This window comes from Myxine glutinosa, chromosome 1, assembly GCF_964187855.1.
Source record: "Myxine glutinosa chromosome 1, kmMyxGlut1.1, whole genome shotgun sequence".
NCBI lineage: Eukaryota > Metazoa > Chordata > Myxini > Myxiniformes > Myxinidae > Myxine > Myxine glutinosa.
The window spans coordinates 398,411,491-398,422,270 of NC_136261.1; the positions used below are offsets into that span (position 1 = coordinate 398,411,491).

General features: G+C 46.4%; 1 protein-coding gene across 2 annotated transcripts in view; it reads left to right on the plus strand.

The window, feature by feature from the left end:
* The window catches only part of LOC137416892 (uncharacterized), a 63,647-nt gene that overhangs the window by 49,058 nt on the left and 3,809 nt on the right, over window positions 1-10,780 (plus strand). Inside the window, exons 1-2 of one of the 2 annotated variants that reach the window (XM_068102592.2) lie at window positions 1,062-1,194; window positions 9,552-10,000. In XM_068102592.2, the coding sequence (XP_067958693.1) occupies window positions 9,595-10,000 (406 nt within the window). In that variant the 5' untranslated portion in view covers window positions 1,062-1,194; window positions 9,552-9,594. Of the gene's footprint in view, window positions 1-1,061; window positions 1,195-9,551; window positions 10,001-10,780 lie in introns of those variants that run through there. The other variant, XR_013621889.1, reaches the window with a different exon arrangement.

The following is a 10,780-nucleotide window of genomic DNA, read 5'->3' on the forward strand; positions in this document are numbered from 1 at the left end:
AAATCGTAAAATTACAAACCACAAACACGTATGATTACATTTCGAAACAGTCGCTACTGCCGTTTAACACGAACTGAAAGAAACCTGGAGGAATCCCAACGTCTTTGAGGCATTGTATGCTTATCACATTCACCACAGACTAACGGACCCGAGCCTAGATCTACTGTGATCTATATGTCCCAAAGAAGAAAATTAATAACATGACTTCCTGTTGCTCCCAAAGGAGTGAGTGTCCTAGTTACCTTCGCCACCAAAGGTGGATGGAGGTTATGTTTTCACCCCTGTCTGTTTGCTTGTTTGTTTGTTTGGTTTGTGAACCAAATATCTCAAAAACTTGTGTGTGGATTTCGACGAAACTTGGTAGACCGGTTGGGTGTCTGACAAGGACGATTCGATTAGATTTTGGTGAAGATCTGAATATGGATTCGGATATGAGAATTATTAAATTTTTTAATTGATTCTTCACCATTGGGAGATCGGGCCAAAAACGATACATAGCAGGATATCTCAACTTGTGCTATGGATGGATTTGGACGAAACTTGGTGGACCGGTTGGGTGTATGACGAGGACGAATCGATTCAATTTTGGTGAAGATCGAATCCGGCTAATAGAATTTTAAAGTGATTCTTCACTATTGAGTGACATGGCCAACCAGGAGGAGGTATCGATGCGTATATGCACAGTGGACTGCGCGACCCTCAACCTGACCCCATTCCCCACTCGGTGACCCCGTGCGTACGTAGTAAATGGATGAACCTGTACGTTAAATACCTCAGTTATGAAAATCTTGTAAAATTAAATAAGAAGCGTTGTACGTTTAACAACGTTCCCCACTTTGGTGCTAACTACCGAGTGCTGCAAGAAAGGTAAGTGGTGGTAGCGGCGATGGGATTGTTGGATGACGTTTTTTCGGACTTCCGAGTTCCGGGCGACGGGAAAGGAAGTCTCTCTCCAAAGTATCGATTTATTATCGATAGTACAAAGTAAATGGTAACGGGTTATTGTCATTTGTGTATCATGATTATTTTTAGTTCTGAGAAACTCGAATGATCGAAAAGACAAAGAGGACAATGTTTAAATTTAAATAAGATAAAAATTCGAAATGAGGCGATCGCTTCACGATGCATCACAGCGCATGCGCAGAAACCCTTAGTTACGATGACCGTGGTCGCATGATACGTTGTGCGTGTGAGGTGAGGATCGATATGCAGGTTTATACGTGTCCAATGGCAATGTGTTGTTCGAATTCCTCTTGGAATTCTTTCTTCAACGGCGTGATATATCATCGATTTCATTAACGAGTATGGCTCACCGAGCTCGTATACGCATCGAATGTAGTGAGGGTGCAACGGGTATGGGCAGTGGAGAGGGTGCAGCTGGTGCGGGCAGTGGAGAGGGCGCAGCTGGTGCGGGCAGTGGAGAGGGCGCAGCTGGTGCGGGCAGTGGAGAGGGCGCAGCTGGTGCGGGCAGTGGAGAGGGCGCAGCTGGTGCGGGCAGTGGAGAGGGCGCAGCTGGTGCGGGCAGTGGAGAGGGCGCAGCTGGTGCGGGCAGTGGAGAGGGCGCAGCTGGTGCGGGCAGTGGAGAGGGCGCAGCTGGTGCGGGCAGTGGAGAGGGCGCAGCTTGTGCTGGCAGCGGCAGTGGAGGGGGCGCAGCGGGTACGGGCAGTGGAGAGGGCGCAGCTGGTGCGGGCAGTGGAGAGGGCGCAGCTGGTGCGGGCAGTGTAGAGGACGCAGCTGGTGCGGGCAGTGGAAATGGCGCAGCTGGTGCTGGCAGTTGTGAGGGTGCAGCGGGTACGGGCAGTGGAGAGGGCGCAGCTTGTGCGGGCAGTGGAGAGGGCACAGCTGGTGTGGGCAGTGGAGAGGGCGCAGCTGGTGTGGGCAGCGGAGAGGGCGCAGGTGGTGCGGGCAGTGGAGAGGGTGCAGCTGGTGCGGGCAGTGGAGAGGGTGCAGCTGGTGCGGACAGTGGAGAGGGTGCAGCTGGTGCGGGCAGTGGAGATGGTGCGGGCAGTGGATAGAGTGCAGCTGGTGCGGGTAGTGGAGAGGGTGCAGGTAGTGGAGAGGGTGCAGCTGGTGCAGGTAGTGGAGAGGGTGCAGCTTGTGCTGGCAGTGGTGAGGGTGCAGCTGGTGCGGGGAGAGGAGAGGGCGCAGCTGGAGCGGGCGCAGCTTGTGCTGGCAGTGGAGAGGGCGCAGCTTGTGCTGGCAGTGGAGAGGGCACAGCTTGTGCTGGCAGTGGTGAGGGTGCAGCTGATACGGGCAGTGGAGAGGGTGCAGCTTGTGCGGGCAGTGGGGATGGTGCAGCTGCAGGCAGTGGAGAGGGTGCAGCTGGTGCGGGCAGTGGAGAGGGTGCAGCTGGTGCAGGTAGTGGAAAGGATGCCGCTGGTTGTGGCAGTGGAGAGGGTGCACCTTGTGCTGGCAGTGGTGAGGGTGCAGCTGGTGCGGGCAGTGGAGAGGCGAGGAGAGGGCGCAACTGGTGCGGGCAGTGGAGAGGGCGCAACTGGTGCGGGCAGTGGAGAGGACGCAGCTGGAACGGGCAGTGGAGAGGGTGCAGCTTGTGCTGGCAGTGGAGAGGGTGCAGCTTGTGCTGGCAGTGGAGAGGGTGCAGCTTGTGCTGGCAGTGGAGAGGGTGCAGCTTGTGCTGGCAGTGGAGAGGGCGCAGCTTGTGCTGGCAGTGGAGAGGGCGCAGCTTGTGCTGGCAGTGGAGAGGGCGCAGCTTGTGCTGGCAGTGGAGAGGGCGCAGCTTGTGCTGGCAGTGGAGAGGGCGCAGCTTGTGCTGGCAGTGGAGAGGGCGCAGCTTGTGCTGGCAGTGGAGAGGGTGCAGCTTGTGCTGGCAGTGGAGAGGGTGCAGCTTGTGCTGGCAGTGGAGAGGGCGCAGCTTGTGCTGGCAGTGGTGAGGGTGCAGCTTGTGCGGGCAGTGGAGAGGGTGCAGCTTGTGCGGGCAGTGGAGAGGGCTGAGCTGGTGCGGGCAGTGGAGAGGGTGCAGGTGGTGGAGAGGGTGCAGCTGGTGCGGCCAGTGGAGAAGGTGCAACTGGTGCAGCCAGTGGAGAGTGTGCAGCTGGCAGTGGAGAGGGCGCAGCTGGTGCAGGCAGCGGAGAGGGTGCAGCTGGTGCGGGCAATGGAGAGAATGCAGCTAGTGCGGACAGTTGATGGGGTACAGCTGGTGGTGAGTGCACAGTAAGTGCAGGCAGAGGTAAGTCGCGCAGGCACTGGTGTGTGTGCAGCAAATGCAGGCAATGGTGAGGGTGCAATGAGTGCAGGCAGTGGTGAGCAATGCAACATGTGCAGGCACTGGTGAGGGTGCAACAAGTGCGGGCATGGTGAGGGTGGAACGCATGCGGGCAGTGGTGACGGTGCAATAAGTGTGGGCACTGGTGAGGGTGCAACGAGTGCTGGCAGTGGTGAGGGTTCAACGAGTGCTGGCAGTGGTGAAGGTTCAATGAGTGCGGGCAGTGGTGAGGGTGCAACAAGTGCGGGCACTGGTGAGGGTGCAACAAGTGCAGGCACTGGTGAGTATGCAACAAGTGCGGGCATGGTGAGGGTGGAACGAGTGCGGGCACTAGTGAGGGTGCAACAAATGCGGGCACTGGTGAGGGTGCAACAAATGCGGGCAGTGGTGAGGGTGCAACAAGTGCAGGTACTGGTGATGGTGCAACAAGTGTAGGCAGTGGTGAGGATCTAACAAGTGCGGTCACTGGCGTGGGTGGAACGAGTGCGGGCAATGGTGAGGGTGAAACAAGTGTGGGCAGTGGTGATGGTGCAGCAATAGTGATCGGTAGGAATGAGGTCGGGAAGACGGTCTTTGTGGGTGATGAAACTGTGAAATATGTAGATTCTTCATTCTGCAGGAAGGATCGTAGGCATAGAGTTCAGTGCAATTCTGAAGGAGTAGGAGATGGGGGCATTGAAGGAACGTTAAATGACATTGTATTGGGTCAGGTTAGGAAGATGTTGGTTATGGTACACAGAGGAGCAAATTATGTCGGGAAAGTTTACTCAGAAGGATTTGTAAAATAGGTACAGGATATTGGGTAATAGTCTGGCAGCTAAGCTAAATATAGCATAACAATTGTGCATTTTGTGAGGAAAGCACCAAATTTGGCACACTAGTAGACTATCATATTATGAAAAGATCTGGATATTGGGCCATCTCAGATTCAGAGATTTGACTTTTGCAAGATTTGCAGATTTTGCAGATTTGCAAGCTGAGATTGCAATGCCAGGGACTGCCGACTCCTTCCTGCGAGCTGCCCACGTCACCCGCACAAGAAGAGCTCATCAAATCACTGCAGCGGCACTGCACATCCTGCAACACCGTGCATATGAACGCCACTGTATGACATATGCTGATGATGCAGAAGACCTGCCTGAAGACCTGCCTGAATCGAAGACTGGTGTCACCAGAGAGGAGAAGACATTCCCAACTTTCAGTACTGGGCAACTGTGCTGGAACTCGAGATGTTGGTACTGGTCGACGTGCGTTCTCTGCGGCAGGCTTCATTCACGATGTACCTTCATGCCCTGACGGAACTGGTCCCATGGTTCCATGCTTTAGACCACACACACTATGCCAGGTGGGTCCCTGTTCACCTGAGGGGCATGGTTGCACTCCCAATGACGCACCCAGATGTAGCCAGATAATTCAAGGCTGGCAACTTCACTGTACAGAAGACGAAGAAGGTGTTCTCTTCGATCCCAATCGAATCGAAATCTTGCAAAAATCAAATCTCTGAATCTGAGATGGCCCAATATCCAGATCTTTTCATAATATGATAGTCTACTAGTGTACCAAATTTGGTGCTTTCCTCACAAAATGCACAATTGTTATGCTAAGTTGCCCCACTATAAGCGTCTAAAAGCAAATGGTTGTGAAGTAATGTCTTCTGGGATTCTCCTAAGATTGGGAAATGAAATAGAAATTATGAGCAGAGCGATATATTCGAAGCAATGTCTGAAATGGGGAAGTACATGTCTATGAATATTAAGCATGTAATAGCCCCCATCCCATCCCTCCCTCATACCTCCTCCCCCCAATTAAATTGAGTTGTTCGCTTGAAAGATTTATTGAATTTGGTGTTGGTGTTGCGCAGGCAGATCCTCCTGCCTAATGATTTCCTATTGTGTCAAATTTCCTTGTTCTTGTGTAAGTTACTGGTTCTTGTGTTCATATTCAAGTAATTAAGATGAGTCTCACTGCAGTCCTGTTGTGTTGTACCTAATTATAAGTGACTTTTGAAATGACATGACAAATTAATGCTAAACTAGGTCTTTCGCGCATGCGCTGTTGCTCGTGTGCAATCTGTGATTCAAATTGTCTTTTACACAATTTTCAACATTTAGATGAAAGAGTGGCAATTTCAAAAAGGATTACCATAATAGTTTTGTTCCCGAATGAAAACCGGATTCACTGAAATGTAGGAATATGAGAAATATCCATGGATGAGAGGAGTCAGGTTAGTACAAGCTGGTGTCGGCCGTGGATGTAATACACACACACACATGGACGGACGCATGTCCTTTTAGCAATAGATGCAAAAATCTAGAATTTATATTGTAACGCCGGAACCAAACAAATATATATATATTTATAACAGCCCGTACAGCTTCCCCGCTCCCAACATGATTAATCGTAAATATCATCTTAAACGTATTCTGTATATTCACAAGCCCCAGATATGTTCTTCCCATCGGTGTTCAGAAGCACCTGAACAAGATCCACAGTCCATTCACTGGTAGCGATTTGTCAGGGGTTGTGTAGCAAAAGGCCGTCCACTCGGGCCTTACACCGACCCACGTGGTAGGGAGTTTATAGTATGAGCCGCTGCCCATTCAGCGAGGTGAGAAAGTTCTCCATGGCTTTCGTTGTGCAGATGCGCACAGCCTTTTCTCTCAGGTACTTTTCCAAGTATTTTTGACTTATTTTAGAAGCTTTGTGAGCTGTTTTAAGTAACAATCCTTATCCCGGACACAAAATACTTTTTATTTTGAATAAACATATAAGTGCGGTACAGAAGTATCAATATACACCCTACATAGCTTCATAAACGAAGATATGGAAGCAAGAAAACATGCCTGAGGAATGGAAATACAATTCAATACATCAAACGATCAAGGAAAGGAGACGAAACGGAACATGGGGACTGGAGAGGAGGGACTCCACTGTGCATTACCAGCAACGTGCAAATGCAAGATAATGCTGAACAGAATATAAAAGCTTGTCAACAGTAACACAAGAAAGGAACTAGAACAGCACTCGGTCGCACGCATACATCCGCCAGGCTCACCAATTTATGTTTTATATCCACTGATAGGCAGGATCTGGATTCGGACCTAAAACCAAGATCTAATCGGCTTGTTCTTGTCACCTAAGCAGCTCGTCCACCAAGTTTCATCATAACTCGTCCATAACTTTTTTTAAAATATCATGTTATATATCGCATTCTGTTTGATCCCTCAATGGTGAAAAATCACTTAAAATTAAATAATTCTCATATCCGAATCCATATTCAGATCTTCACCAAAATCAAATCAATTCGGTCTTGTCACAAACGCAACTTCTCCACCAAGTTTTGTCCGAATCAGTCCAAAACTTTTTGAGACATCCTGCTATGTATCGATTTTGGCCCTATCTCCCAATGGCGAAGAATTACTTAAAAAGCTACTAGCCGGATCAGGATCCAGATCTTCACCAAAATGGAATCGTTTCGTCCTTGTCAGATACGCTACCTCTCTTCCAGATTTCGTCCGAATCCGTCCACAACTTTTTGAGGGATCTTGTTCACAGACAAACAAACAGACAGACAGACAGGGGTGAAAACATAACCTCCATCCACCTTTGGTGGCAGAGGTAACGAGCTGGTTTCAGGAAAAACAGGCGATGCAAGGATCAGATCTTCACACCAAGAACAATGCAATGATGAATGATAAGTGAATGCAAGGCGTTACCTATCATCCATTGACTTTGAAAAGGTATTTGACAGTGGAAATAGAGAGGCAGTGTGGAAGGTACCGATACTATGGAGTATCAGATAAATTTGTACGGATGAGAAAGAGTACCCACAATGGATACTGCCGGTGCAGATCATACCCGGCAATACTGCCATGCAGCTCATAGAAACTGTATTGGGAGGGAGAGGTGCACAATATTTGATTGATTAATTGTATAATTAAAATCAATAAATAATAATCGTAAAATAATTTCTTAATCAATTTTTCATAACTCGACCACCAGTGTTTCATCCGAAGCTGTGACTTTTTCAAAATTAATGAAATCGATGAATCAAAAATTAAATAATAAAACGATTAATCAAAAAATCAAAAATATCCTTTACAGCCACATCACGTGGTCACTGTTGTGTCCAAATATCAGCTTCTGAGCTCAAAAGGTGCCTGAGATATTGCCCAGATGAGAAAGAAAATAAATAAGTGATTAATAATAAAAATAAATAAATGGTGATCATAAAATAATTAAATTATTAATCAATTGGCTAATAGAATACCGAAACCCCACCGTTTCATCCGAATCTAATTAAAACATTTAAAAAAAATAAATTCAGTCATTAATCAAATAATTAAATAATTAATCAATAAACCAAAATATCCTTTCTAGCCACATCACTTGGTCATTGTTGTGCCGAAATTTCAGCTTCCTCGCTCAAAAGGTGCCTGAGATATTGCTCAGATGGGAAAGAAAATAAATATATAATTAATAATGAAAATAAATAATAATCAGAAAATAATTAAATAATTTATAAATTCGCTAATATAATACCTAAACCACCACCGTTTCATACGAATCTGTAACTTTAAAAAAACAAATTAATGAAGTCATTAATCGAAGAATTAAATACTTAATCGATTTTTTAAATTATTAATCAAATCAAAATTAGCCTTCACAGCCAAATCACTTGGTCATTGTCATGTCCAAATATCAGCTTCCTAGCTCAAAAGTTGCCTGAGATAAAGCCCTGATGAGAAAGGAAATAAATAAGTACTTAATTAATCGATAATAATTAAATAACGAATTAATTAATTGTTAATCAAAAAACAAAAAATACCGTTTTTGCCAAAGTACTTGCTCACTATTATGCCGAAATTTAATCTTCCTAGCTCACAGGATGGCTGAGATATCGCCCGGACAAACAAACAAGCAAACAAACAACCGGAGTGAAAACTGAGTACTCCCTTTCAGCACGCGTCCTTGCCGGGCCGCCTTCGCTCCGAGGATCTCGATCCCTAACTGTAATAGCGGCTTGGAGCACGCCGTGTGAATGGGGATGGAATAGGAAAGGAGTGGTGTACAATTAGAAGGTGCAGAGGGATTGGTCACATGTTGCACATGGGGGTTCAAGATATACTGAAAAGAGCAATATGCTGGGCATCTGACAGGAAGAGAAGGGTTGGATGGCCAAGATAGACCTGGCTACTTGCTGTCGAGAAGGAATTTAAAGGAACTATCAATGGTACCCACCCTATGGGTGGGGCTTCAATTGGGAGGCCCAAATGAAAAGGCAAAATATCAGAAATTGAAGGTTTTTTTTAGTTTAAACGATTCATATTGATCGTGATTCTTATTCGTATTGATTCATATTGATTTGATCCGTTGAATCACATCACACGCAAATCATTAAAATCTAAACAGTATCTTTAGAATTTCAATAAAAGCCACATCACTGTTCATATCCGTAAATATTATTCCATCGTGTTTCAAATCATGATCGATACACTATGATCGTGATGATCGTGATCGTGAATCGTGATTGACAATCGTGTTCACAATCGCTATGTAGTATGTACTCCCGATACTTGTACCAAATTCCCGATACGTGTAACTGTACCAAATCAACAGTTAAAAGGATTTTGAGCCGATAGCTGTTCCGGCCTTGGCAAGATCGATGGAGACAGCGATCTGTTAGTGATCGATGGAGACATGTTGCTTTCCCGGGTGCCGCACAAACGGCTGCACCGATCGCGCGGCACCCGGGAAAGCAACATCGTCACAATGAGAACAATGAACGTTATGTGAACGCGAATGTTATGCGGGAGTCCAAACCTGAAAATGCTGGAGACTAAAGCTGAAATTGGGAAAACTAAATAGCCTATTTTACTCCTGGAGACCCCAGGATTATCCACCCAAAATATCTTTCTCGTTTCTAGTTTCTCTAGTTTCTCGACTAGACTAGTTTCTCGACCAAAATATCTTCAGCGTTTTCATTCTGTGAGATTTTCCAAAATTCTGCAAAAATTGAGACACTTCTTCCTCTGATATTTCACGCATGCCATTTTGTTATTCACCTGTTACTGTACTTTTGATGTGTGTTACGTTACGTTTGACACGTGTAAGAGGGACCAATCGTAGCTCGCCCTCTTTGTTTTAATGGCAGAACCCACAACAGCCATTTATTTGGCATCGGTTGTTGTGGCCTGGTATGTCGTAGCCCTGGCAACTTTCCATGATTTCCTGTGATTATTCCATGACATTCCGTTTGTGTCACGTTGGAAGAAATTGGTTGGTGTCTCGGCCTAATTTCTCGTTCCCTGGTTCTGTCTTCCCCTAGGAACGAAGAGCCAATAAAAAACAACAATCACTTGCTATTTTCAATGTCTCTTTCAATAATGAACTGGGAAAGAACTCATGGCAGTGTCAGTCCCATCCCGGACTGGTTGGCAATCCAGGGTTTGACAGAGGAGGTGCTCCAAGCCGCTATTACAGAGTTAGGGATCGAGATCCTCGGAGCGCTCTGTGCCCGTGCTGAGCCTGCTCCGGCGAGGGTTCGACTTTGCTCTATGGCCGCACGAAAGTTCACCTCCAGCATGTATGCTGAGCTCTGCCATTATATGGAGTTGTGCCAGGTGAGGCGACAATTGGAATCGAACATTGTGCCCAGATGTGGGAAGGATGCTGATGAGATGGGAGGACCTGCTGGGAAACCCTCTGGAATCTTGCTCAAGGTACAAGACAAGGACTTTGTTGATCCTAAAGAGGAGGGAGTAAAACCAAAGGATGGTGAGTCATGGCAACTTGCAACCAGTTGATGATAAAACTTAATTTATATCCCATAATGTGAAGTACATTCTGGAATCTCACTCTAAACACTGAAATATTTACAAAATCCATGCCTGTCAACATATTATAATTGAAATGAAAGTGGGTCGAGGGGGTTCAGTATACTAAATCAGGCATAACTTGCCCGTGTTATAATGTGCACTGATATATCGCTTTAAATGTCTTTCAAGCCCTATTCAATGGCACCTTTCTTGATGTGGTACACTTGAAACGTTTGTTTTTGAGATTTCAGCTGAACTTTGATGCAACTCCTGGCCTAAGTCTAGCCTCACAACAAACAGTGACTGATTGTGTAATTCTTCAAAATTGTCTGCAACTAAATATTGTTGTGCAACACATATGGAGATAGAAGTGATTTAAACCAGTCAGCAGAAAATTGTTGGAGAATTGTCGGCATCAAATGAGCGTGAACTATGAAAGTGATGATTGGAAATTTTAGGCTTGTTTGCATACGCATATCGCTAGCCCATTCCATGCGCAGCAGTAGAGGGGGTGTTGCAATCGTGTGTGTGTGTGTGTGTGTGTGTGTGTGTGTGTGTGTGTGTGTGTGTGTGTGTGTGTGTGTGTGTGTGTGTGTGTGTGTGTGTGTGTGTGTGTGTGTGTGTGTGTGTGTGTGTGTGTGTTTGTCCGTGTGTGTGTCCATGTGTTCGTCCGGGCTGTAACTTTTGATTTGAGTTTTGTCATAAAAGTTTCACGAAAGCCCTATCTTACTATAATTCA